We start from the raw sequence: 27,540 nt of genomic DNA, 5'->3' as shown, positions 1-27,540 counted from the left end.
TATTTCGAATGAAAAATGCACGACAGAAAAAACATCCTCACTAATAGGTTTTTCGTGTTGGAGACAAGGAAAGGCAACGGAGAAGTTAAAAAAATCTGGAAATGTCAAACATGTACGTAATGCATCAAAACTGTTTTGTAAATAAATAACAGAAAGTTATTTTTTACAGATTATCGAGCGTACTAATTATTCAACATTTATATAAAAATGAAGTTGTTAAACATTCCCACCGCATAAGAAAGATTTCATTTGTAAATTTTGACTTTTATGTCATGCTTTGTCTTAAGAGACCGTTTCATTAAGCGACCATTTTGGGTGTTTCCCTTGCGCGGTCACTTAATACAAGTTTGACTGTACTTTAAATTCATAAAAAATAGGCCAATTTTCAAGAAAAAATGCACAGGTTAAGAGAAGAAGTTGGGAAAAAAACTATCCACTCTAAATTTGTTCTTGAAATTTTGCATATTGACTAAGATGAAGGTAAGCTTCATGAAAATAAGAAGAAAAAAATGTATTGTTTTGCTTCATTATTCAAAGGCAGACAACTCGAAAATGAGAACGGTGACCCCAATTTTCTTTTTCCATTTAAAATGTTTCTATTATTATATTCTAATAACATGCCAAGTTTAAAGAAATTCTATTGAACATTTTTAATTTTGCCTGTATGTTAAAATGAAAACTCAGGAAAACATTGAAAAGCATTGATAAATATGCACCAGAGGAGATATTTCTTGATTGAAAGGAGTTGCTCTTTTACCAAAGGTTCAGCTGTTATTTAAAATGATGAATTGTTGTTTTTTATCTTACAGTTCCGCCCACTATTGATGGAGATGAAGTAGATAATAACCCACATGTGGTGCTAGGCAACTCTATTGTATTAAACTGTCCTGCTAAAGGTGTACCCACACCTAATATAATATGGATGAAAGGGGGACAACCTATTGACCTCAGCACTAACTCACATCTTACAGTAGAGGTAGGTTAAATGTTTACATCACTCAAGTTGAGTTCTGTTGTTAAAATTAATCAAAATGATTTGGCAATGAACCAGAATATGAAAGAAATTTATGCCAGATAAAATTGATGCTTCTTTTTATGTTCAGGTTATTTTACATTCACACTAAATCACATACACTAATATTAACAGTTTCTTACTTTAAAGCAGGAAGGGCATTAATTGATAATTCTTACATGTTTTACATGGTTTCCTTATTAAAAGACTGAGCACCAATGTTTGTTATTAAAGGAAAATAGAATAAAGAATAAGTAATAGAATGTTTATATGACATAAGATGTGATATTAATTTTTCTTTTGTCGTTATATCAATAATGCATGGCTTTTGCTTTATAATGTAATCACAAAGACCTACCAGCCTTCAGGTGTTAGGAACAAAAACAATAAATTATAAGCATTTGCTCTCCTTTGACAATGAGTATTCTGAAGAAAGTATACGTTGCATTTTATAAATGTATGAAATTTCAAATTTTTGAATAATATTTCATTGGTAAATATATTTTCCTTATTATTTAAACATAGGCAGATGGTCAGAGGTTGGTAATAGAAAGGTCTAAGCTTACAGATTCTGATGTTTTCACCTGTATAGCTGCAAATCAGGCAGGCTCCCTGGAACAAGACTATGACTTAGATGTATGGGGTAAGTGGAACATTCTGTTTCCATAGAAACCACTAATTATTGCAATCGGGAAATTGATCATATTGTTCATGGTTGAGTCATTTTAGATATCCTAAATAACTAAAGGGATCATGATGATAGTTGTAAAGATAACTGCTTTATCACTTTAAACAATGTAAATATTACATTATTTTGGATGATTGGTTCCTGATGAGCAAAAGTCATCAGTCTGTGAATTGATTGAAACAAGAATAGTGTTTGATAATTATGCCCATTAATATAAGTGGTGGAATGTACACACCATTGTAAAGATGTAAAGTATAAATTTAGGATTTTATGTAAAAATAACTTACTTTTTTTCAAAATAATTTCAGTACCACCAGCAATAGACAGTTCAGATCTGAATCTTAACCCCAAAGTAAACAAGGGACATTCATCAGTACTGTTTTGTCCTGTTGAAGGAAATCCTGTACCAGATATTCTCTGGTTGAAGGTCAGTAATTAGACACTCAAACCTGCATAAAGGTCATCCATTGTAACAATAAGGCATACTCTACTTTGTCCCTATTTTATTTGTGCAAAATATCAGTTTCCTTAAATTTTTTAATTAGAATCTGAATAAACCTTAAATTATCTAATCTTCCTAAAGAATTTTGGAAAGTTTTCACATATGAAATCAATCAATGTTCCCAAATTTAAAACCTTAAACATGTTGAATTGAAATATCACTGCTACTGACTTTGTCAGGAAACAGGATGAAAATCTAGTACAGCCCACTATTGTAATATATTAATGAATTAATAGGAAATTCTAAGATTAATAAACATCATCATATAATCTTGTGGAGATGTAGTAAAATAAACAAACTGTCCAATTAGATGGGTTAGGGTTGATAGCTTCTAATCCAGTTACCTCTCTGGCATGGGTTCGATCTCCGGGAGATGCTTTAATTGGTAGTTTAGCAGGGAGGAAGGTAGTCTAGTACTGGTGTAACTCTTCAGGAACGATGGTTAGGAAACTACCCACCTATATGACTGAAATACTGTTGGGAAAAGGCGTCAAATGAAACAAACAAACAAAACAAGCAAACAAAAAATGGATTTGATCCTGTTACTCACTTCAGAATGAAAATCTGGTCGGGTGCAGTAAGCAGTACAACCAATGGGATGAGTTCTATATGAATTCTAAAGATACTAGTAGTTAAGATCATGTGACTGGATGAAGATCTAGTGCAATGTGCATTCAGCAATGTATAATTGTAAATATTATGATATGATTCTAAAAATAGATTTTTTTGTTTTAATGGGACAGGATGGTGATCCGATACAATTAGATGATAGGGTACAGATTGTACAGGATGGTATAGAATTGAGGATACTCAACTCTAAAGAATCGGACACTGGGAGATATACATGTGTGGCGAGGAACCCTGCAGGACAACAGTCTCTCTCATATGATCTAGAAATACATGGTGAGATAATGATTGGAGAATCATAGGGAAATTAGTCTATATGTAGAATAATTGATGAATGATGTAGAAGAGTTTCATGTTCATAATATTCTATTCATTTAATGTTTATTGTATTTTCATTTAGTTGCCTCTTTTTAACTGACTTGTGCATTTTTGCTTGTTTGTTCTGAAGAAAAAGTTGAGATATTATGACTGCTGTGTCGTCATTATCATCGTCGTTTACATGCAAAAACTTTTTAGCTCAGTATTAAACATTTTAACACAACTTGGAATACTTGCATATCATGACAAGCTGCAGTTGTAAGACAAAGGGCATTGTACAAAGGGGTACGGCTCATTGAATTCATGTTCACAAAATATGTATTTGATGGTAGAAAACATTTATCAAAGTCAGAAATGAATTCTAAGTCCATTACACTATATACATGTACTAATATAATGTTTTCTACCATCAAACACATATTTTGTGAACATTCAATGAGCCGTACCCCTTTGGCATTGTCCTGAAAGGTATGGTTTTAGGAGTTATGTCCCTTTTAACTTGTAATGTTTGTAAAAATGAAATTGTTAGGATTCAAAGTTTCTGTTAACTTCTTATTCTTAATAGATTTAGTATAAGAAGTTAGCTGTCAGTTACGTAACCTTCTCACTCAAAACTCCTTCAACCATTTTGACTGGAATTTTTTTCTGCTTTCAGTGGTGACATGTCAAAAAATATTACATATGTATATATATATAAATATCTGGGAACTAGTCTATATATATAAATATATGGGAACCCAAAGTAAAAACTATTGTGTTATTTAATCTGAACCTAATGTTTCTTCTTTTAAAGATTATTTAGAATGTAAAATATAGTTTTATTATCAGCAGCAAGGTAGAAGCCAAGTAATAAAATTATATAATATTAATGTAATAGATTGTATTATGCTCTGATTAATTCTTATACATGTAGCTTTGGTGTAAAGATGAATATAGAAGTCAATTTAAAACAGTTTTATTGAAAGGAGCTATAATGCAAACCTAAATTTTGTATTTATTTCAGTTCCACCATCGATAGATGAGTCAAATGTGGTATACTTCAGAAAAGTTGTAGAGAATAGAACTATTATCATAGAATGTCCAGTATCAGGTAAGAGTCTAGTCTTGTCTGAAATTTTTTCCACTTGGTAGTCAGCGAGACAAGAACCCTGATGAATTTTTTTTACCTCCCTTGCGAATGTGGACTTCATAAACTATTCAAGTACCTTTTTACTGGACGGTACATAGTACTCGAACTGTGACATGTTTAAACAAGATTATTGAATATAAAATTTTTGAAAATTTGTCTTAAAAATGCTTTTTGATTGGATAATACAACTTCTCTATCATTTAGATAGGTATAGTTATTGTTGTTTATTGAAGTGAATATACTTTTTAGGTCTTTAGGTAACTAAACCATATGTAGCATTGGAGTACTACTTTTAATTACAGTGCCTAAAATGATGGTAATTATGAACCAGCAAAACAAGCTTTTTTGACTGGATAATACACCTTCTTCTTTAAGGCAGTTAAAATAATTACCGGTATATAGGTGATGTTCTGTATATTATGACAGATACTATAATCTGTTAATTAAGAACTTTTTAATTTGATGAAATTATTGACAAGTCATTTCTGGTAATTGACATTGTATTAGGTAATTGACAGTATAAACCTTCAATAAAGACATGTATTTCTATTTTATTCTAGGTATTCCTAAACCCAAGGTAAGCTGGCTCATTAACAACAGCCCAGCTACCCCGAGAGAAGGCTTACAGTTTACCCACAATAATTACCATCTTGAGCTAGCTAGTGCACAGGTCACAGATACTGCTATATATACATGTGTAGCTACCAATGAGGCAGGAGAGCTACGCAAGAAATTTGACTTAGAAGTGCAAGGTTAGTTTTTCATATCTTAGTTAAGTATTGAAACTTTAAATCACTTGCCAGTATAACAAATGCCCCCATTTAAAAGGTGGGGAGGGGGAGTAATATAGATTAACCCTACTTTGTCTGCCCTGCTGTCACCCTGTCACTGACAAAACAGTGTAATTTACACAGGGGGGCATCATTGTCCACATTAACACATTTATAGTTTATGTAAATTTTGCTTAGTAAACAAAAGGGTAGTAGAATGAGGTATTTTGGTGATAAAGCACTGAACAAATTAATCACAAAGGTCTTGATATATAAAGTAATTATTTGCATATATAGTCAGTTCAGCTCAACTTGACAATGAAAAATTGAGCATAATGTCCATTTTGTGCAAAAAAATTTCCTCATTTGTATTACAGTACCACCTAAGATAGATTACTCCAAACTGGAGAAGGAACGGGATGTTATTCAGAACAGAAGCCAAGTAATAATATGTCCGGTGAATGGTATTCCGGTTCCATCTATTATCTGGTACAAGGACGGGGTACCGCTGTTAGACTGGCCTTATGATGATCTTAGTCTGACAAATGGTGATCTCAGTCTAGAGGTACTGAATGCACAGACAGACGATGCTGGGGTCTACACATGTCAGGCCACAAATCCTGCTGGTCAGGTTAAATTTGACATCACACTACATGTTTATGGTAAGTTTTATAAAGGTCACACTAGCTAATATCATAAATTGTGAATGTTAATATACTAAAGTGAGATGATGCCCATACTCATTAGAAATTAGAAATAAATAGTTTATTGAACTATATTAAATTTTGATGTAAAATGATTTATTTTCAGTGTAAGTGATATTCAAGGGAAATTATATGTTACATATCACTGTTCTACTCAGGTGCCTGTTTGTACCTGAAATAATTTTAGGAAGGGCACCTGAGGTTTTCTTCCATCAGCAAAGCTGCAAGGTCGCCCTATGATTTGTTTTGTGTTGTTTGGACATAAAACCCAACCAAAAACATTTAATTGATGACAAAACATAAATATCATATTAACCTATGAATTAATAGAGTAATAAAGAGTTTTATCATCGTAATTAATATATCAAATAACCCAAGTAGCTATAATAGATAAAGTTTAAGTACAGTGTAACTTCCGAATTCCGGAACTTCTGAAATCCGGAAACTTCTAAAAACCGAACAATTTTTTCGGTCCCGATTTTTTCCCTTCTATTTTCTATTAATAAAATACTTCTGAATTCCGGAACTTCTAAATTCTGAATTCCGGACGATATTTTCGTACCATTAGAGTCAAATCAATGCAATTTTACCGCCAAAAACCGGAACTATCCAAAGGTGTGAAATACATTGTAAAACCCTGCGGGAATCGATTGTTTACTAATTAGCGGTGATAGTGTAATTTGACACACGTTAAAATCACAAACTGTGAAATGGTATGTTTGAAGTGATGCGGTTAAGTAAAGTAATTTACGATGGTCAGTTAATTTGAAGTGTTTATTACATGTATTAGCGGATTAAATGACAATTAATTGGGACAAATTGTATGCATCAAACGTCTTTAGGGATTGTATTGCATTTGATGTAATAATTAATTAAATAGCATCGGACAATATGTAAGTTTATGCAATTTTAACAACATTTCTACAAACTGATAGAAATTCAAGTCTTGTCCACATTATCATAAACCTCTGAATTCCGGAAACCTCTGAAATCCGAACTTTTTGACAAGTCCCATGGGTGTTCGGTTTTCAGAAGTTACACTGTACAGTAAACACTGTCTGTTAATATGAACTATAAATTCTTGAATTTGAACTTTATTTCTAGTACCACCTCATATTGTGGACTCTGAAATTGTGAGTCATGTATCTCACACCGAGGGAGAGAATATTGCCCTAGAATGTATAGCATCTGGTCTACCAGAACCTCAGCTAGCCTGGATAAAAGATGATAAAACCATCGAGATACTGGAGAATCCACACATTACAATACAGAAAAATGGTCGTCTACTACAGGTATAATCTGTTCAAATCTTTGTGGTTAAATACTGCCAGTTCTGAAGATAAAGTAGATTGTAGGACACATCCATAATGCACAAACTTAAATGATTCCGTTTTGATAAATGTGGGATTTGAAGTACGTAAAGGACAACAAATGCATAATAACTTCACAACTCTAGTTTTCTGATTTGCTGCATTATAACAGTAGTTTTATAAAACTTCAAAATACTTCAATTTATACAAAAACTGAAAAAAAAGCGATATAGTTCTATAAATTTTCCAAATGAAATATAAATTAATTGTCATTGACTCATCAATTTTACATTTTTAGCTTGTATGTTTTGAAGAAAACTTTGAGGTATTATGATCTCTGTGGCGTCATTGTGATCGTTGTCAAGCAAAAACTATAATATAGCCCATTATTCAAACATTTTAAAAGTTATCAACATTAAAACTTGGAATACTTGCTTAATTGTTAGACAAGGAGCATAATTTTAAAAGCATTATTTTGGAGTAATGCCCCTTTTAACAGTTGAGCGTTAACACCTCATGTGGTGTTCTTTTTATATACATGTAATTAAATGATAAACTATGAAATACACAAGGATTCTTTAAAACATATGATGTTTTTCAACTTGCTTATATCTATTACAATTGATAAATGTACTTAATATCGTTTTATAGCTTATTTCACAATGAATGACATGACATTTGATAGTATGCTGATATCAAATTTTGCAATGAACTCTGCAAAAATTAGATCTGTTATTAGTAATACGAGGGTTGTTCAAAAAGTAATAGGACTGCAGTTCTACTGTTCACATTTTTTAATTTACGTGCTTAATTTTACAAAATAATAATATCGGAACATATCCTCTATATACAGTGAAAAAATCAATAAATTATGTTTAAAAATAAGGAGTTTGTGAAAATTTCAAATGACAAGGGCTTCGCGACCCGGCGCCGCTAACAACACAATAAATGACGTTTATGACGTCGTCAAATAAAAACAAAATTTATCAAGCGTCATCCCTTCTGAAAGAATTCTCCCTAGTGTTCTAGGTATCTAAATCATGTAACTTTGACCAGACCTCATATGTGGAGATGAAGCAAGAAAGAAAACGACCACATTCTCGTTCCACTCTTCGAAAAAAAGGCCCGATAGCCGGCCACTCTCCGCTTTTTCGCGTATTCTTGTATCTTATTGTAATCAATACAGATTAAACAGGCATGAACTTATGATTTTAATGAAAAAGCGATCAATACAATTATTTTACACATATCATCATACGTTCTTAAAACAATATGATTATGTAAGTAAAAATAAAAATAGTTATCAACTGAAAAGTATATTTTCCTACTAAGAACAGCGTATCATTTTTAAAAGAAAATCGGGGAAAAATATTAATAATTACCGTTAATCATTATTACATTAATGTATTGATAACACATATATCTATTAAATGAAATAGAATTTTGTTTAATAACAAATCGTTTAGGCAGAACTGAATCAATAGACCCAGTGCACGAAATCAAAACATGCCGGGGAGTTCGTGGACTGTTTACCATCGATCATTTTGTAGCGCTTTTTCATTTGACTTCACTAACGTCCCGTCAATTTCCCGCTATCATTCTCATCCTTTTCCAGTTTGTGATCTCGTATGTACAGTTTTTGAATTGCTTGCGCAAGCTGAGAACGAGTATCCTGATAGCTGATTAATTATACTATGTTAAGTTTATGTTTTCATATGTATCTGAAGGAGTATCGCCAATTTGTTGGCGAAGTTTAACGATCTCACACATTTTCAGTTTTTTAACCAGCGTCAAATTTCTACATTTAACGTTATGACCCGTGCTGTTTCAAAAACTTGATGATTTAGCCATTTCATGTCTGAAATGACGTCAATTTTGGACCATAATGTCACTTAAATATAATTAATTGTGTTGGTGGAATAATTTGGGAAAAAAAGAAAATAAATTATGAATAAAATAAAAGTTCAACTAAGCTTTCAATAACTTTTTTATGTGCTGCGCCCGGGCGCCGGTGTTACCCATGGTTTTATTCAATAACACAGGGAACACGCGTTAAGCACAATAATTCAATAATTTTATGCTTAAATTGAAGAAAACATTTTTCGATCGTTGTACATATAAAAATATTATAAATTGAATTAAATATAAAGGTGCAAGACACTTAGTCCTATTACTTTTTGAACAACTCTCGTATATTGCTAGTTTACAGCAGATCTTTGGCATTTCATTTTAACACTGACCGATTTTTACCATAAAAATATTTGACATATTGAATGTATGTTGTACATTAAATTCATCATTCAACAATTGATCATTATTTTGTTACTGTATTATATATTAAAGATAGCCAAGTCAGAAGTATCAGATGCTGGCAAGTATATTTGTCATGCAGAGAATCTTGTTGGTATAGCTGAACGAATGTTTGAACTGGAAGTCAACGGTACTAAATTTATGATCTACATTATTTACATATCTGCATGACTTACTTAAAAACATAATTAACATTTCAACTTTATTATCATATCAATTTTATTTCCATAGTTATTAACATTTACTTATGAACATAATTGATTTACATGTATCACCATGATATATATATTAACATTTGAGCCGCGTCATGACAAAACCAACATAATGGGTTTTGCGACCAGCATGGATCCAGACCAGCCTGCGTATCCACGCAGTCTGATCAGGATCCATGCTGTTCGCTTACCAACGCTATTTTAAGTAGAGAAACTGATAGCGAACAGCATGGATCCTGATCAGACTGCGCGGATGCGCAGGCTGGTCTGGATCCATGCTGGTCGCAAACCCATTATGTTGGTTTTGTCGTGACGCGGCTCATTTACTTATTAGCATTTTGTTTTATATACATGTATCAACATAATTAACATAATGTTTATTTAATGATTTTGCTTTTAAACTTTAGTAAATATAATGACATTATAAATATACACATGTTAGAGTTAGGACAGACTGCTGTATTTTTCCCTTTTGGGGCAGAAAACATTTTGATAGAAAAAAAACTTGTGTAATTGACATTTTCTTACTAAACCAGGGGAAACCAGGTATTTTTAAATGTGCCAAAATTTTTAAGTAAAAAAAATTTTTTTTCAAAAATTCCCCTTTGAAAAAAAGGGTTAAATATTCACAAATTTTTACTTTCAGTTCTTCTATATTTAGATTGTTCATATTTTGAAAACATTTATTTTTGTTTTCAAAATCTTTAATTTACAAAAAAAGCAAAATTTAAACCCACAAAAGAAATTCTTGTTTTACAGTGTACAATGACAATAACTTGATTCATTTGCTGCTTGGCTTCAGGCCTTATAATGTAAGATATAAAATATTTAATCATTCAAAATCTGTGAATTATATTTTTATTGTTATTCCAGTTCCTCCTATTATAAATGGAACATTTGACAGACTGAACAATGTATGGGTGGTTATTAACGACCCACTGACCTTAGAATGTCCAGCTACAGGTGTCCCTCCACCTGTGATTACATGGAAACGTCAGGAACAGTTCATACAACAATATGGTAGTCCTGGTATACGTCTTCTAGATAACGGCAGGAAGTTATACATTGTTAGTGCACAGTTAACAGATCTCGGAGACTACTCTTGTTACGTGGAAAATGTCGCTGGAAACACTTCTCTTGACTACTTCGTCAATGTTTATGGTAAGATTTTAGAATAGTGAATAAAAAATTAAACAGAATACAGCAGAGCAAAATTTAATGTACTAACATGTTGAGGAATTGTTTTGTGTTGTAATTACATGAATTATGATGATCAGTGATAAGAAAGATTTGATCTTTTTATAATAAAAAAAAAAAGAATGATGATACACAAATAATGACAGTGGGTTAAAGATATGGCCCTATGATTCTGTAAGAGTTCTTATATTATATATGATTAATCATATCCCCCCCATGAACAACAGTAAAACATTAGATAATGCTGAAGAAGTTGAATTACATGCCTGAAATTCTAAATCTAATACAAAGTATACAGTGAAACTTTCAGAGAGCAGCCCTCTGTTGATCAATTACCACAGCTATTTCAATTGTTCTGAAATAAAACTTCACAATAGATTAAACCATTCTACATCAAACCAAAATATTTGTCTCCCAAAGGTTGTGCTATACTGAAAGTTTTATAAGTAAAATGCCTACATGAACCACTACATGAACTGATTTCTGTGTTTGACATAAAAAGCTTGTTAGAATTTTGATGTAAAGAAACAGAACATTTTTTATTGCGATTAGGAAAGAGTATAAACATTTTATCATTACAGTACCTCCTACAATAGAGCGAGGTCTGGAGAGAGTTGAAGCTGTTGTTAACACTGGAGCTACGCTATTTTGTGAAAGTCTCGGACTTCCTGACCCAGTTGTTACCTGGGAGAAAGATGGTAAACCATTCCCTACCACTGGACTCCGACATCGTATGAGGGTATCCGGTACGATTGAGTTTACGTCAGTACGATTAGAAGATACTGGGACATACACGTGTAATGCTACAAATAAAGCAGGGACGGCAGCCAGGGTTATAAAGTTAGATGTTCAAGGTATACATGTGTTCTTGGATGTATGCTTTCTCTTAAAAAAAAAATAGTTCCATGTAGTATTAGTTTCATGCAATACTTCACAAAGGAAATATATTACTATTACAACAGTGTGTAATGTATATTCATTTTTTGCTGTATTTGTGAAACATCTACTAGTATGAAAATAGCATAGAGAAAGACATTACCACAGTACATTCCTATTAATAAAGAAAAAAATATCTCAGACAAGAATAACCCATACAAGACTGACATGATAAAAAAATCAATATTACAAACTCTATTACAAAAATAAAGATAAATTTACTTTTTTTATCAGATTTTTGAAAAATTAAAAACTCCTTTAGATTGATTTTTGTATAAAATTTGTGTTTAGAAATACTTGCGGCATGTAAGAGAATGAATTATTTATTTATTTTATTATAATAAAAACATATTTATTTTATCTTATAATTGCAATTAGAGTTCATTGTTCATTTAGAGAAAACTTTATGGTATTTAATCCTTAAATATTAAAAAAAATTGATTGATTTTACAGTACCACCAAGGATGGTAGGCAGGCAGCCGCTGTATTTGAACACTGCTGAGGGAAGATCTATTGTACTACCATGTGATGTTACAGGCACACCTGTACCCACTATTACCTGGCAGAAAGGAGCCAAGGTTGTCCGGGGTGGTCCAGGTAAAGTTTTCAAATATCTTTACAGCACCAGGTGTAAAACATGTAAAGCGTAGGTTTTAATCAATGGTTAATTTAATGGGAATCAATGTGTTCATAAGTCAGGTATTAATGTTATAGAATGTTAATCTAGACAGTAGATCACTTTTTGAATTTGAATAAAAAGATATTGCACGGCTGTGCATTTATTTTGACATGACATTATTTGCGTTATATAAACATAGCAATAAGACACACTTAATGTTAGCATTATACTGTAGATGCTTTAAAAATGGTTCTTTTTCACTACAAAATTAATGGTCTTTATTTTGGGATGTGATAAATAGAATATAATAGAATATTACACTTGTGTAAGTTCATAACTGACTTTATTAAAGTTATTGAATAAAGTAATATTATGCTCACCAGAGGCTCGCATATATATAATTTTTCAACTGGTTCAATAAATTCAGTTTTAAACTTACACTCATTCAATATCCTCTATATGTTAGTTATATTTCAGGTATTGAAGTTATAGAGAATGGTTCACTGTTGGTACAGAATACTAAGGAGGAAGATGCTGGGGTCTATCTGTGTATAGCACAGAATGATGCTGGGGCTGCATTTGGACAGATTATTCTAAGAATTAATTGTAAGTTACTACAAACATTAGGTCTTGTTTTTTTCTTATTTATTTCATGCACATGTTTTTGCTGATATTGTTGTTTGATATTTTAAAGCAGCAAGTCTCCATATTCATGCTAATATTTATGAATACATTTTGTATTTTGAAAATGACATATTAAAAGTAAAATATTGTGAAGTGAACAAAGAAAGCAATCTACACATTGCAAACAGCACTAGTTTTACAATCCTCATAAATTACCAAGAAGAGGTCAAAATATGGAGAGAAAAAACCCTTACTGCATTAGCCATGCAGAGAGAAAAAACCCTTACTGCATTAGCCATGCAGTTGAGATATGGTGATAAATACTTCAAAATCAGTCATTAATCACACACAATAGGTAAATTATTACTTTAATCTTGAATATTTTTTACTTTTCTTAAAATCTTAGTACATTTCTCCATTAATCACACACAATAGGTAAATTATTACTTTAATCTTGAATATTTTTTACTTTTCTTAAAATCTTAGTACATTTCTCTCAAGTACATTTTTCACAAGTTTGATTTTCTTGAAATACTTTGGCTCATCTGGAGACATGCAGTTTTAACCCTTAAGACTGCTACAAAATATACCTATGCGACCAGTGCAGACCAATCTTGGTCAGCACTGGTTGCATAGGTAGAATCATTTTCTTCCAGCAGACTTGGAGTTAAAGACAGTGAAAAACCAATGTCAACTTGTCTGTAAAATAACCTAGAAAATAATTAGGAATAAACAAATGTAGCTATGTCTGTAATGTATGTATATTCTGTGTGTCCATTTATGTTATTGAAAGTATTTAATGTTAATGTATTTAATTTTAAGTTAATGCAAGTCTACATGTTCATTTCATTTACAGTATGTACATTCATGTACATTACAGTAAACTTAATGTACATGTACAAAGTTTATTACTAACACTAAGTGAACATATTGTGATGAAGAGCTACTGTTATTTTTAATTTGTTTCTTTTATTTTCAGTGCCACCAAATGTGTATGTTAGAGAGACAGATTTTGTGATCAACAAGGGTCAGAAGATTGTACTACCTTGTATAGCGAATGGCAGACCTCGACCAAAGATTACCTGGGAGAAAGATGGTGTACCTGTACGGAGAAGTAACGCTTATATAAGATTGACTAGGACAGGATTGGCTATAACCTTTGCAAGGTGGAACAGCTTGTTTATATTTGATTTAGTTTTTAGGTTATATCACTTTGACCTTGATGAGTTTAACTAATAGGGTGATTCTAAATACTTGTGGTTGGTAGATTACCACTTGTCACTTCTATGTTTCTAGAGCCCTTATGATTTTGAATTATCTTAAGTGTTACCTGTCCACATGGCTTAAAGCAGAGAGCATACAATGTAGGACTTGTAAACCATGGGTCACTGGTTTGATCCTGGGGCAAGGCCATATTTTACCATGACAATTGATCAATGATATTGAATGTAAAGGTCATTTGTCCCTCACCTCTGATACATACATCATGTGGTATTACTAGTTGGTCACTTCTGGAGAGTTTGGAAATTATTATGTTTAGTTATTATTGAAATCCTTATAGGTGAATATTATACCTCATTTGCATACGCCCTTCTATATTTAATATGACGTCATCCGGTCCATAAACCGCATACAGACCGGGGGCGGTCCATAATTCTTATATGGACCGGATGACGTCATATTAAATATAGAAGGGTGTATGCAAATGAGGTATTATATTTTATTTTGTTGTTAAATGAGTCTTTTTTACTAAATTTATTGTTTTGTTTCAAATAAGTTTATTACATGTTGATCAAAGTCTTGATTTGTCTTTAAATTGATTATAAATTTTATTTATACAGTTTGTGAAAATCTGAAAGTTCGCCTGTTTAATTCGATTAACAAAAAATGAATAACAAAAGAAAAGCATGATTTTTTGCTGTATCGCTTGAAAATAATAATAAAAAAATCGACTAGGGTTTGAGATATTTCACACACTGAACAAATAACTTATTATTTGAAAGCAAATTATAGTAAAAATGACAGCAACAAAAGGGATGAAAGAATTTAGATTTGGTATAATATAACAAATAAAACATGGCCTTGAGGGCCATATACCTTCCTCAGTCTGACCAACCAGTCCGTAAACTTGCATATTGCCCTCAAGGCCATGTTTTATTTGTTAAATATACTGCAAAGATATATGATAAGAAATTGTGTTAAATTGGTGTCAGAAATAAGAAAACCAACAAAACCTTAAGTTTTAAATTATTTAACAAAGGTATCACATTTTAGAAGAAATCATTTTTTCACTGTATTGTTATTATATATTAGAATCCCTCATGACAATGAATTGCATACCCATAAAGCTATAATATTAGAAATTAAACAGTGATATAGAAATAGTTATGTGTCAGGAATTTTCTAGTGTCCTGCTTTTGCCTATTGCAATGAATGAATACACGACAGATCTGCTGAGGCCCCTCTTCAGCTGTAAAAAATTTTTTTAGTTTCAATGTGACTTTACTTACAGTAAAATCTGAAAATTGAATTGATACATTAAATACAAGTTTTTATTTCATGTGATGTACAGAGAGGAGGATGTAGGAACATATACATGTATAGCAACAAATGATGCGGGCACATCCAGAGTAGACCTGAAATTACTGGTGCAAGGTGAGAAAAAAAGTTCTATAATAAAGTCAAACCTGTGTCAAAGACTACCGCCAAATAAAGACCACCCTATAAATAAAGACCTTTCTTTGATAATCTGTCATTTGTAAAAAAATCAACAGAGTAAATTTCTAATAAAGTCACCTCCTTATATACAGTATATATTTTGATATATTTTATACCGGGGCCTCTTAATATATATATTTTGATAAATTTCATATAAGAGCCTCCTATTATATATATTTTGATATATTTTATATCTGGGCCTCCTATAATATATATATATTTTGATATATTTTATATCAGAGCCTCCTTTAATTATTATATATATATTTTGATATATTTTATATCTGGGCCTCCTATAATATATATATTTTGATATATTTTATATCTGGGCCTCCTATAATATATATATTTTGATATATTTTATACCAGGGCCTCCTAATATATATATTTTGATATATTTTATATCTGGGCCTCCTATAATATATATATTTTGATATATTTTATATCTGGGCCTCCTATAATATATATATTTTGATATATTTTATACCAGGGCCTCCTAATATATATATTTTGATATATTTTATACCAGGGCCTCCTATAATATATATGTTTTGATATATTTTATATCTGGGCCTCCTATAATATATATATTTTGATATATTTTATATCAAGAGCCTCCTATAATTATTATATATATATTTTGATATATTTTATATCTGGGCCTCCTATAATATATATATTTTGATATATTTTATATCTGGGCCTCCTATAATATATATATTTTGATATATTTTATATCTGAGCCTCCTATAATTATTATATATATATTTTGATATATTTTATATCTGGGCCTCCTATAATATATATATTTTGATATATTTTATACCAGGGCCTCCTAATATATATATATTTTGATATATTTTATATCAGAGCCTCCTATAATTATTATATATATATTTTGATATATTTTATATCTGGGCCTCCTATAATATATATATTTTGATATATTTTATACCAGGGCCTCCTAATATATATATTTTGATATATTTTATACCAGGGCCTCCTAATATATATATTTTGATATATTTCATATTAGAGCCTCCTACTATATATATTTTAATATATTTTATATCTGGGCCTCCTATTATACATATATCTGATGCATTTTTATATCAGAGCCTCCTACTATAGAAGAGGCTAGTCGTCTGCTCACTTTCACACTGGGTGAGATAGCTGATATAGATTGTGCAGCTACTGGTATACCTCCACCTAAAATACGCTGGTTCAAAGATGGTAGAGAAATTTCAGTACCTTCATCAAAGTATGACATCACTGATGCTGGAAAATTAATCATCAAGGAATTAACAGTAAGCTGATATTGTTTTAAATGAAAATGTTGAATCTTTAATTAAATGTTCATGATCCTTATTGTGTGTTTTTGTCCTTTATTATAATAGCCAAAATTTTGTATTATGAAGTTTGACCTTTGCATTTTAAAGCAGCACACCTCCAGATTCATGCTAAATTTCATAAAAAGTTTGAAAATGTATTTGTTTGTGTAATATTGTGAAGTTACCAAAAGAAACAATTTACACATTATCAATGCCACTTACAGTACCAAAAAGTGATCAAAACATGCATAAATAGCCTTTACTGCGGTAGTAACACAGTAGAAATATAGTTGAAAATACTGAAAATCAGTCATTAATCGCACATAATATGTAAAATATTACTTGAATGTTGAAACTTTTTACTTTTTCTTACATCTTAGTACATTTTTCTCAAGTTTGATTTTATTGAAATATTTTGACTCATCTGGAGGCATGTAGCTTTTAACATAACATTCAAAGACTTTTGTATTGTGTTGCTTGACTGTAATAAATTTTGTATTGTGTTATTTGACCTTTATCATAACAGTTGATAACATTTGTATTGTGTAGTTTGACCTTTGAGATTGTATTCAGTTGTTTGACCTTTATCATTCCCATCGATGACCTTTGACACCAATCAAAACAGTCAATGACCTTTATATTGTGTACCATGACATCACATATTGTTGTATATTTATATTTACAGGAAGATGATCATGGCAGCTATCTGTGTACTGCTATCAACGTTGCTGGACAAGCTACACAGGAACGCTTGGTTAGAATACAAGGTCAGTAATGATCCTCTTTATCATTAAATAGTTTGCCCACTTTTAAATAGTCTGTCTACTAAGCTAAATAGGGAGAGCACCAGCATTGCAATCCTAGGTCACTGGCTCAATCCTGGAGTTAGGTGAACTTTCTGTGAGACAGTTAATCTTGCACATTGAGTTACTGTATTCCTAGAAATGTTCGCGGATACAATATTTCGCGTTTTTTACAACGTCGGCATTTTCGCGGAGACGAACTTTCGCGGATTTGTAGTAACCGCGAATTCCGCGAATATTAAGTCGCTACGGCCTAAAGAGGCTACGTTTTTCATGCATGTCATCGCCTGTTGGGTACTTTTAATTCTTTTATTATTTTGTTTTGACAATACCTTTTCATCTATTGACTAGTCAAACACAGTTGTTCCGTGTTTATTTTATTGCCTTAACTTTTCACTATGTGATTAAGGAAGACATGGTCAGACCCGGTAGCTTTTATACTCATTTGAATCATAACTGACTTTATCTTTAAAATGACGATACGTTTGTTTTTACACAGTATCGGACTGTACATCGCTTTCATTATAACAACATAACAGCTGATTACAAATGTAGCACTTGATCGCTATTGTACTTTCAACAAAGGATTACACCTTCTCCAAGCAAATGAAATCCAAGCTATTCAATATACGCAAACTGTAAATGCTTTTGTATACGCCGTGACTACCGAATAACGTCAATAAGCATGATAATTACTAATAATTGACAAGTATTTTCTTCAGGATCCAAGCAAGTATCTATAACATACATACATAATTCTTTACACATTTCTATAGCACCTGTGTTTATATGTTTTTTGTGTAATTAGATCATAATAATATTCTGCACGTCTATGTTTATATTTGGTTGAAGCTAGAAATGTTCGCGGATTTGTTATAAGTGACATATTTGCGGCTATAAAGATTCGCGGAATAATGCCAACCGCGAAAAGCGCTAACTTAAAACGCGCGAAATCTTTTCTAGGAATACAGTATTTGTCTGGCTAGCTGACTACGCATTTAAACATGGATCCCAAGACTTAGCTTGGTCATTAAAGCAGCACGCCTCCAGATTCATGTTAAATTTCATGAAAATTTTGATAATGTATTTGACAGTAAAATATTGTGAGGGGAACAAATAAAGTTATTAACATATTGCAATTGGCACTTACAATCCATGCAAATAACCAAAAAGAGGTCAAAATGTGCAAAAAAGCCGTTACTGCGTTAGTAACGCAGTAGAATATGGTGATAGAATACTGCAAAATCAGTCTTAAATTGCAAATAACATGTAAACTTTAACATTGATCTTGATTGTTTTTACCTTTCTTGAAATATTAGTACATTTTTCTCAATTTTCATTTTCTTGAAATATTTTAGCTCATCTGGAGGCGTGCAGCTTTAAATGTTGATATTGATGTAATATTTATGAATATCATATATATACATAAAAATTGTTAATTCAAATTTATTTTTTGAATAGTGCCTCCATCATTCATTGTGGTTCCACAAATTAAGGAAGTGACACTGAACTCTAGACTTGAACTAAGATGTACAGCTAACGGCAAACCTACCCCAACAATTCATTGGAAGAGAAATGAGGTACCAGTACGATGTAAGTAATATATATCATAAATGTTATCTGTGCATTGTTTTTTCAAAACCATAATTAAGTTTTGAAAATTGGTAACAGTTTAAAATTTATCAAAAAGCTTATTCATATTTACCAATGTATGATCCAATTTGATATAACTATGTCATGTTTTGTTTTAAATGAAATCATTCTTTTACTTAGTTACTACATAAGTCTTGCACATTGTCCTTTTGACAGCTTTTGTTTTATCAGCTTTAGTACATATACATGTAAACTCATGCCTAAGCAACAAATTTTTGTTCACAAAATAAGCTTTTGTAGATATTTTTGCCTATAGTTTTGGTTTGTTCTTGCTCTCTTTTTTTTTCCACATAAATTTTGAGGGTTATTTAATGATATTGTAGATCAGCCAAGTGTGAATGGACGCAGTGTGTTTATAGTGCACAATGTTAGACGTGAAGATGCTGGAGTATACACATGTCTAGCTCAGAATCCTGCAGGTCAAGCAGAGGTCAACACCATGGTTACTGTCAAAGGTTAGTTTAGTTGACACAGAATTTATTTTAGTTTGATTGTGTAGGAAGATATAAGCTTACAGACACACTTTTGAATCTGTTCCTGGAACCAACCAGTACTAAGCAATGAGTATAATGTTTCTTGCTGAAGGAAACAACGACTTGCCCCTGATGGGGTTTGAACCCATGTGACTAGTGATCATTACATTACTAGTTGGACATGTTAAGCACTTGGCCATGCTGCCATTATATTTAACTTTTTGCGTTTTGTTTTGGTCACCAGGTCAAAGAAATATAGTAAGTTGATTTTGAATGTAATTTCTCTGTATCATAAATTAGGAAATACTTTGGCAAGTCCAATTATTGGATATAGTTTTTTAAAATTTTTGGTCTTACCTTTACCAGGAACATTCAAGAAAAACGCACAGTTTAAACATTAGAAAATGTGCAGATTATAAATTAACTTAATGTGTCTTGCAGTGTCAAGACAATATCATTGTAAAATGAAGCATTAAAGTTCAATGTTTGAAAAAGAAATACCTTGGTAATTATTACTAGGGATGTCATCTGGAGCCGAAACGGCCATCCGGATATCCGAATCAGACATCCGGATGTTCGGATAGTTGTTATATTCTTAGTTGGCTGATATGACGTAACCATTTTTTCGCGACCTTTTACAAAGTGTAGTATTTCGTTTCACTTCCTTTTTAAATTGAATGTTACATTTTTAAAAAAATTCTGTATTGATTTTATTTTTTTTTTTCTATGTAGAATATGACTGTAATCCATAATTAAGTGTGTATGATACTAACGATTTCAAATGAAATAAAAATGAAATTCATCGCCCATTGTCTCAATTCCTCAATTAGTGCTATAATACACAATAACACTTGCTCACATTTGTGAAAACAAAATAACACCTGTAAAAATTAAAAGTTTCCATTGTTCAATAACACGCATACAATGTACACATAATGACCTTTGACAGGTGTGTAGCCGGCTTTTCAAAAGAATCTGCCAATCTTTGATGTTTACCAACATTGTTTAATGCACATGTTTGATTAATACTAAAGGAGAACGTTATTTTGTCGGATAATTATCGTATCAATTTTAATAAAAGCTGTGATAATTAACATATTATTATTCGTAAGTGCATTTCTTGATTTGCTTATTTTATTTCTGCAAATTTTTCATTTTCTCAAAATAAGGAGTCGACGGGTCGGTAAGCCGAAATATATGTAAAAAAGATAGCCCAATTAAATATTTGAATTTGGACCTCAAAAAATGTTACATCGTTGCTGATGACAATCGCACAGGCTTAGAATATTCATCTTGAATCCTACAAAACTTAAATTTGTTTGGTGTTTAATATAGATTAACAACAAGTGTCATACCCGACTCGTAATTATTATAGTAATTATTCATTTCATTTTTTCATTTATTTCATTATTATTGATTTTTTGTGGTCTGCAGAGATTATAATGTGTATTGTCAAACTAAGGTACAATATACAAAATGGTGTCAACACCATGTCTACGTCGATTATCTCAACGCATGTATTTAACACATTTTCTCAATATTCTGAAATATTTTATACGAACATCCGGATCCGAAAATCGGCTCCGGACACCGAATCGTGATCCGAACGTTCGGATATCCGGACTCCGAATGACATCCCTAATTATTACCTTTCAAAATCTTACAACACAATTTATCTTTAGTGCTCGCCAATTTTTTTAAGCCAATCACCGACGAGGATTTTTCAAATTTTCAGGTTTCAAAACAGATTTTATATAAACTGGACGTTTTATATTATAAAACGCAAGTGGGCGGAGCACTAAGCCAGTTAGAGTGCATATTGGATGTTCTTCGTAAATAAGAAAGCTACAGTTGCTTCGCAAGCTCCGCTCCTTTTTAGCTTTCTTGTTTACGAAGAACACCCAATATGCACTCTAACCTATACGTAGCATGATGATTTTTTTCAGTACCACCAGAAATATTAGCATCACCTGGTAACAGAGCTGTCACTATAGCAGAGAGGGTTATCCTCACATGTTCTGTTGGTGGAGATCCCCCACCAGAAGTTATATGGATGAAAAATGAACGTCCAGTTAGACTTAGTGATAGAATCAAACAACTGAAGAATGGATCTCTGGTTATATTTGACTCTACAGTAAGTAATGGAAATGTCATTAACATTTTAAAGAATAACTATTTACATGTACATAGTATATAGAATGGATGTATGAAAATTAGTATTAATTGTAATTGCTAAGGTACATTATATTGAGTTATATTTATTTATTAAGATTTTCTCCATGTCTGCTGGTAAATCCAATTCATTTTCTTTGCCCCAAAAATGTTAATGTTATAAAACAAGTAACTGCCTGTTATGTTATGACACTTATAAGACGCTGTAACAAATTGTTACAATTGATGATTAATACCTACTAATTCTGCTGCCTCAACAATATATTTAAGCTACTTCTGGCCAAATATGTTACATTTTTAATGATCACTATAAAACAAGTTATAATACTATCTAACATTCTAACATTACAGAGTTCTGATGCAGGAGAATACAAGTGTGTAGCCACCAATGATGCCGGTATATCAGAGGGCGTGGCCATGCTTACTGTTAGAGGTTAGTTACAATTATATTGTTTTAATTATTCATTAGAGAAAGGTCAAGGTAACATGTTGCTATGACAATGTAAAGGTCAAGTTTATCCATGTCAAGTTTTTGACATTTATTGATATTTTATTGATTCGGTCAGAGATAATAGGTTTTTTTTCTTTAAATGTCTTTACATTTGTACTAGGGGATTTTTGTTCAATAGACATGCATTTGTATTTCTAGTAGATTTTATGAATAATCTGACTGAGTTTGAAGAATTTTAGTTTTCAATAGTAGTAACAGTTTTATTACATGTATGATTAGAGAAAAAAAAATTAAATTTCATTGTTCTTGATTTTAATTCATATAAATTGTATTTTTTGAGGGGTCAAAGTCATCATTGACTTTAAATCATTTTACCCTCGCTGCAGTCTGTTCCAAAAAGCACAATTGAAATTTATACATTGTTATTACTGTTGGAAACGGAATGTGTAAGCCTCGATAAATAAAGGTGTTACTTTGTAACTTACTTACTTACTTAGTTACTAAATAATCCATCGAGGAGCACCAGATAACTCCACTCCTAAGTCTTAATATGACCTATACAGTGTCCCTTCAAACCCAAACAAAAAATAATAGCCTTAGTAGTATTTGAATTATCAAAATTACCTTTCAGAACCACCATCATTCTTGTTGGAACCTCAGCATACAAGGGTTATTCACGGGGAGACTATTCTAGTAGATTGTTTAGGATCTGGAGAGCCAACACCTAAAATGGACTGGATGATAGGCTGGGATATACTGCAAGATCAGGGGAGATTATCTATACTTCCTAATAATACTCTCAGGTAAATATTTACACTTATTTTAACCTATACTCTACTGGCAGCAACTGCATCTATATACCTATGTGAGCAGTGCCATCAAAAATCAGCTGGCTCATTAGTGCTGTCTGGTCATGAGCTGCACTGTTTCTGTATTCTTTTGTATTCAATCAGTACTTTTTTTTGAATTTTCCTTAAGAAAGATGATGTTTATTTAAAGTTTTAGCATAGTGATGTTTTAATTCTATAATTTTGCCTACTTTATATTAGCTCTTTCATGTTAAAACTTTCTGGAACAGAAAAAAAAAACTTTGAAAGTTTGAAATTTCAAACAAAGCATGTCTGTTATGAAAATAAAAAAAATTGTAATTTCGATTTCTTTTTCAATTTTTCTAGTCTTATAGAGTATTAGTCATACAAAAACTTAACCCAGATAAAACATTTCGTTTTATTATTCAGGGTTAAAATTATTTACATGCAAATGACATTTTATAATACATATTTAAAGCAGTGTTGTGTTAAGATATATAATTTGTGATACATGTTTGATGTAACCAAATAATGCAACAGTGTTGCATAGAATGCTTAATTAATATGACTTTTATGTCAAAGAAAACTTCATGTGTGATTTATAATGAAAGTAAGTGAAAGATTGTTAATGTCTCTTAAATGTCAATATACATGTATGCGTAATTTAGTAAAATGAGTTATATGATAGGATAGCAATTCATGAAACCATTTTGAAAATCGTTTTTTTTTTTTTTTTTTTTTTTTTGACAGTTTGATTTTTTGAAAATATTTTTTGCTTCAATGATTATTGACATCTAAAAACACTTAAGACGAATATATTTATGCATTCTGTGGTGTATTCACTTAAGACGAATATATTTATGCATTCTGTGGTGTATTTAGAATAAAGGTGAGTCTTCTGTTCAATTTTTTTGCATAACCTTGTTATATTATCAAAAACTGAATATTTCAGGATACTTCTAGCCCAGCTGTCAGATTCAGGGTCGTACAGATGTTTGGCTAGTAATAATCTGGGTCAATCTTTTGTAGAGATAAATATCACAGTAGTTGGTAAGTATTTCCTGGTACTGGGCAGGAACCAGTTTCCGGACAATACCAGTTTCCGGACAAGTATTATAACGGCTTAATTTTGGCTTTATCGATGATGATCAGTATTATATGTTATGAAGATGCTTGGTTTGATTGTTTGAGAAAATAAACTTCCTTCCAAGTTGATACATCATTAAAATTTCGTGAGGATATCTTACCTGTGTTTTAAAAACAGCCTTATATCCCTTTGGGGCATGTAATTTGTTCTGCCCATGCGCAATTTTTTGTTTATTTCGGGATATAATTTTGGGTAGCAATTAATGCACAATGTACTTCATTCGAAGTTTATTGGGTGTTAAATGCCCCAGAGCTAAATCTGTGACGTATCGGAAAATGGTGTTTAGCTAGGTTTACTCCACTTTCTCACTTTGTTGCTGCCGTACCCACAAAAATATCCGTTTCACTTTTCAGTCATTCCGAGACCCATCACGTGATCGTTATTTTTCCTATCATAAACATTTTTCAGTAAATCAGCTTAATTATATAAGAAAGCTAATATGTGAGTAGAAATTTTTTGTTATATTAGAATAATTATCAGTTAAAAACAGATATGAATAGCAGCTTAATATATGTCCGGTCACTGGTTCTGCAAGAGTGAACAATTTACACTTTTGATGACCTAATTTAACCCTTCAGTTTATACATTGCTTACGTCACCAGGTAAGTATTAATTGTGTTATCGGACATAGTTAGAGCTCAGGTTTTTGGTATGTTAGTTTTATTAATGCATGTTTATTATTAAAAAATAGACAATTAAAAAAACTCGAATTCTGTCCGGAAACTGGTTCCTGCCCAGTAGAGGTGGTATAATCTGAAAAGTTTAAATTGCTCAGATGGTATAAATTGAATGTCAAATTATTTGATAAGTAAAAGTTATATTAAGGTTTTTAACAAATATTACCTTAACAATACCATTTACTCCTTTGTAATTCTAATAACTCATACATGTAAAATTTCCATCAAGCATTGACTTAAAGGAAATCCACTGAGGTAAAAAAGCCGAAGCACATGAAATTTTAATTTTTTAAATAGATCAGCTGGGACACTTTAAACAGAACGATGTGCAAAAGATAATTAAGAAAAATACCCGGAAATAAATTGAAAATAATAATTTTGTGCAGCACAATTTAGTGAAAAGTGTTACAAAATTTTTCGGTCATTTTTCATAATTAGAATAATTTTTTTTGAAAACTTTTGAAAGTTAGTGAATGTACTGAAATTTGCACACAAACTCTTGGTCTAGACCTTCATCAAATGGAACATTAATATTGAAAAATATTTCCAGTCCTATCATGTCCAAAAACCTCAGTGGAGTCCATTTAACCAAAACAAGTATCATTTAGTTTTTAATTTTACCCTATAATACGAATGAGAGGTTTCAGGATTACTCCATAATGCCAATAAAAGTCAAACCAAAGACTGTTACAAACATGGAACTAGAAAAGTCCTTAAAAGATAAATATCAAAGTTGATATGTTAAATTGTTTATTGTATCAATTTATTTCAATGAAAATGTTAATGTAATAAGTAATGCTCATTGCAGACATTCTTGCCAGTTCAATGAATTTTTTGTTGAAGAAGATGTTAAATGTCAAACACACAAATTTATGAATTTTGTAAGAATGAGAAATTAAAGAAATAAAAGTTTTTTTGACCTTTATTTACATTAAATCATACTAGTCTTAAACAATAAATTTGGTCTCAAGGAAATCATTTGAGCATAACTGAGGCTAATAAGTACCATACATTTATGAATAAGGTATTTAGTGTGCAAGTTTTCACTTAATCACTACTGTTGGTGAATATAAGGAGACATAGAGGATAATGAATGAATTTAACATGTTTAAGTTCAATATTGAATTTATTGCACGAGTTGAATAAGGTTTTATTATGCAAGCCTCTGGCGAGCATAATATTATTTTATTCAACATGTTCAATAAATTCAGAAATAAATCTACGCGAATATAATATTCTATTGATCACATTACCAAAATAATTGTTTAAAGTGAAAAAAACATTTTTTTCATTAACAAGCCTTTAGTGTAATCCTTAGATTTAGCGCGTCTTAATGCTTTGTTTGTATAACGCAAATGACGTCATATATCAAAATATATTCATAGCTGTGCAATACCATTTTTACGGAGCCACAAAGACGTCACGGGTATGTGATACAATATTGTATTTTTAAGCTATATATTATCAGATATCCCATTATTATTTTTTATATCATCAGTACATGGTGACTGGTCAGATTGGTCAGACTGGGCGTCATGTAGTGCTACTTGTGGTGAGGGACGACAACTTCGTCACAGATTGTGTGACAACCCGGAACCAGCCAATTACGGTGATGATTGTAGAGGGATACCAGTAGAGTCCAGGACATGTCAGATAAGACCTTGTCCAGGTTTGTACTTTAACAACTTTACCAGTAGATAATAAAAGATTGTGTTTTAAGAATTTTCAGTTGATTTAAACTTTTAAAAATATTTAAGTAAAACAAGTTGCAAGACATCCGACTTGGGGAATTATGAGTGTTTGTGTTTATCTAATTATGTGTTTTTTGTTCTCTTATAATGTCAGTATAATGATACAATATTTATATTTATACAATAATGAATATCCTATATAGTATATCTAGTTGAAAAACAATAAGCTTATGTCCATTTACCAGTACTCTGAGAATGCATCCAACTGACCTTCCTGCTTATCATTTGTTATAATTCTTTGTGGATGTTTGGCATATTCAGTAGTTTCATAGCATGCTCATATTTTAGTTTTACTCTTCACATATAGAGAGAGAGACAGGAGAGATTATTTCTTACTCAAAGCATATTATAATATTTAAGATCCAGTATTAGGTTCAAATAACTATTATACCATATACAGTACCAGGAAACTGGGGTCATTGGTCACCATGGGACCCATGCAGTGTCACCTGTAATGAAGGTACTAGGTTGAGACGACGACTCTGTGACAACCCAGCACCCCAAGCTGGTGGTGCGAACTGTGACGGCGAGGCTGTTGAGATAAAGTCATGTAATAAGAGAGGTTGTGCAGGTAAAATTGTGTAATACATTCATGGT

General features: G+C 31.5%; 1 protein-coding gene across 2 annotated transcripts in view; it reads left to right on the top strand.

Moving 5' to 3' along the window:
• LOC132713437 (hemicentin-1-like) overlaps positions 1–27,540 on the top strand; it is a 92,597-nt gene that overhangs the window by 26,521 nt on the left and 38,536 nt on the right. For both annotated transcript variants that reach the window (XM_060696039.1, XM_060696040.1), the window contains exons 20-44: positions 810–976; positions 1,538–1,655; positions 2,009–2,127; positions 2,946–3,105; positions 4,151–4,237; positions 4,837–5,028; positions 5,424–5,708; positions 6,855–7,042; positions 9,404–9,500; positions 10,456–10,743; positions 11,361–11,633; positions 12,169–12,312; positions 12,812–12,940; positions 13,938–14,124; positions 15,531–15,613; positions 16,793–16,983; positions 17,693–17,774; positions 19,272–19,403; positions 19,787–19,918; positions 21,883–22,070; positions 22,460–22,541; positions 23,191–23,362; positions 24,321–24,418; positions 26,691–26,861; positions 27,344–27,514. In XM_060696039.1, the coding sequence (XP_060552022.1) occupies positions 810–976; positions 1,538–1,655; positions 2,009–2,127; positions 2,946–3,105; positions 4,151–4,237; positions 4,837–5,028; positions 5,424–5,708; positions 6,855–7,042; positions 9,404–9,500; positions 10,456–10,743; positions 11,361–11,633; positions 12,169–12,312; positions 12,812–12,940; positions 13,938–14,124; positions 15,531–15,613; positions 16,793–16,983; positions 17,693–17,774; positions 19,272–19,403; positions 19,787–19,918; positions 21,883–22,070; positions 22,460–22,541; positions 23,191–23,362; positions 24,321–24,418; positions 26,691–26,861; positions 27,344–27,514 (3,936 nt within the window). The remainder of the gene's footprint in view (positions 1–809; positions 977–1,537; positions 1,656–2,008; positions 2,128–2,945; positions 3,106–4,150; positions 4,238–4,836; positions 5,029–5,423; positions 5,709–6,854; positions 7,043–9,403; positions 9,501–10,455; positions 10,744–11,360; positions 11,634–12,168; positions 12,313–12,811; positions 12,941–13,937; positions 14,125–15,530; positions 15,614–16,792; positions 16,984–17,692; positions 17,775–19,271; positions 19,404–19,786; positions 19,919–21,882; positions 22,071–22,459; positions 22,542–23,190; positions 23,363–24,320; positions 24,419–26,690; positions 26,862–27,343; positions 27,515–27,540) is intronic.

This window comes from Ruditapes philippinarum, unplaced genomic scaffold (assembly GCF_026571515.1).
Source record: "Ruditapes philippinarum isolate M1 unplaced genomic scaffold, ASM2657151v2 ctg332_1_1_1_1, whole genome shotgun sequence".
Classification (NCBI taxonomy): Eukaryota; Metazoa; Mollusca; class Bivalvia; order Venerida; family Veneridae; genus Ruditapes; species Ruditapes philippinarum.
Note: the sequence above shows the minus strand (reverse complement) of the source record. Positions and strands in the feature narration are given on the sequence as shown.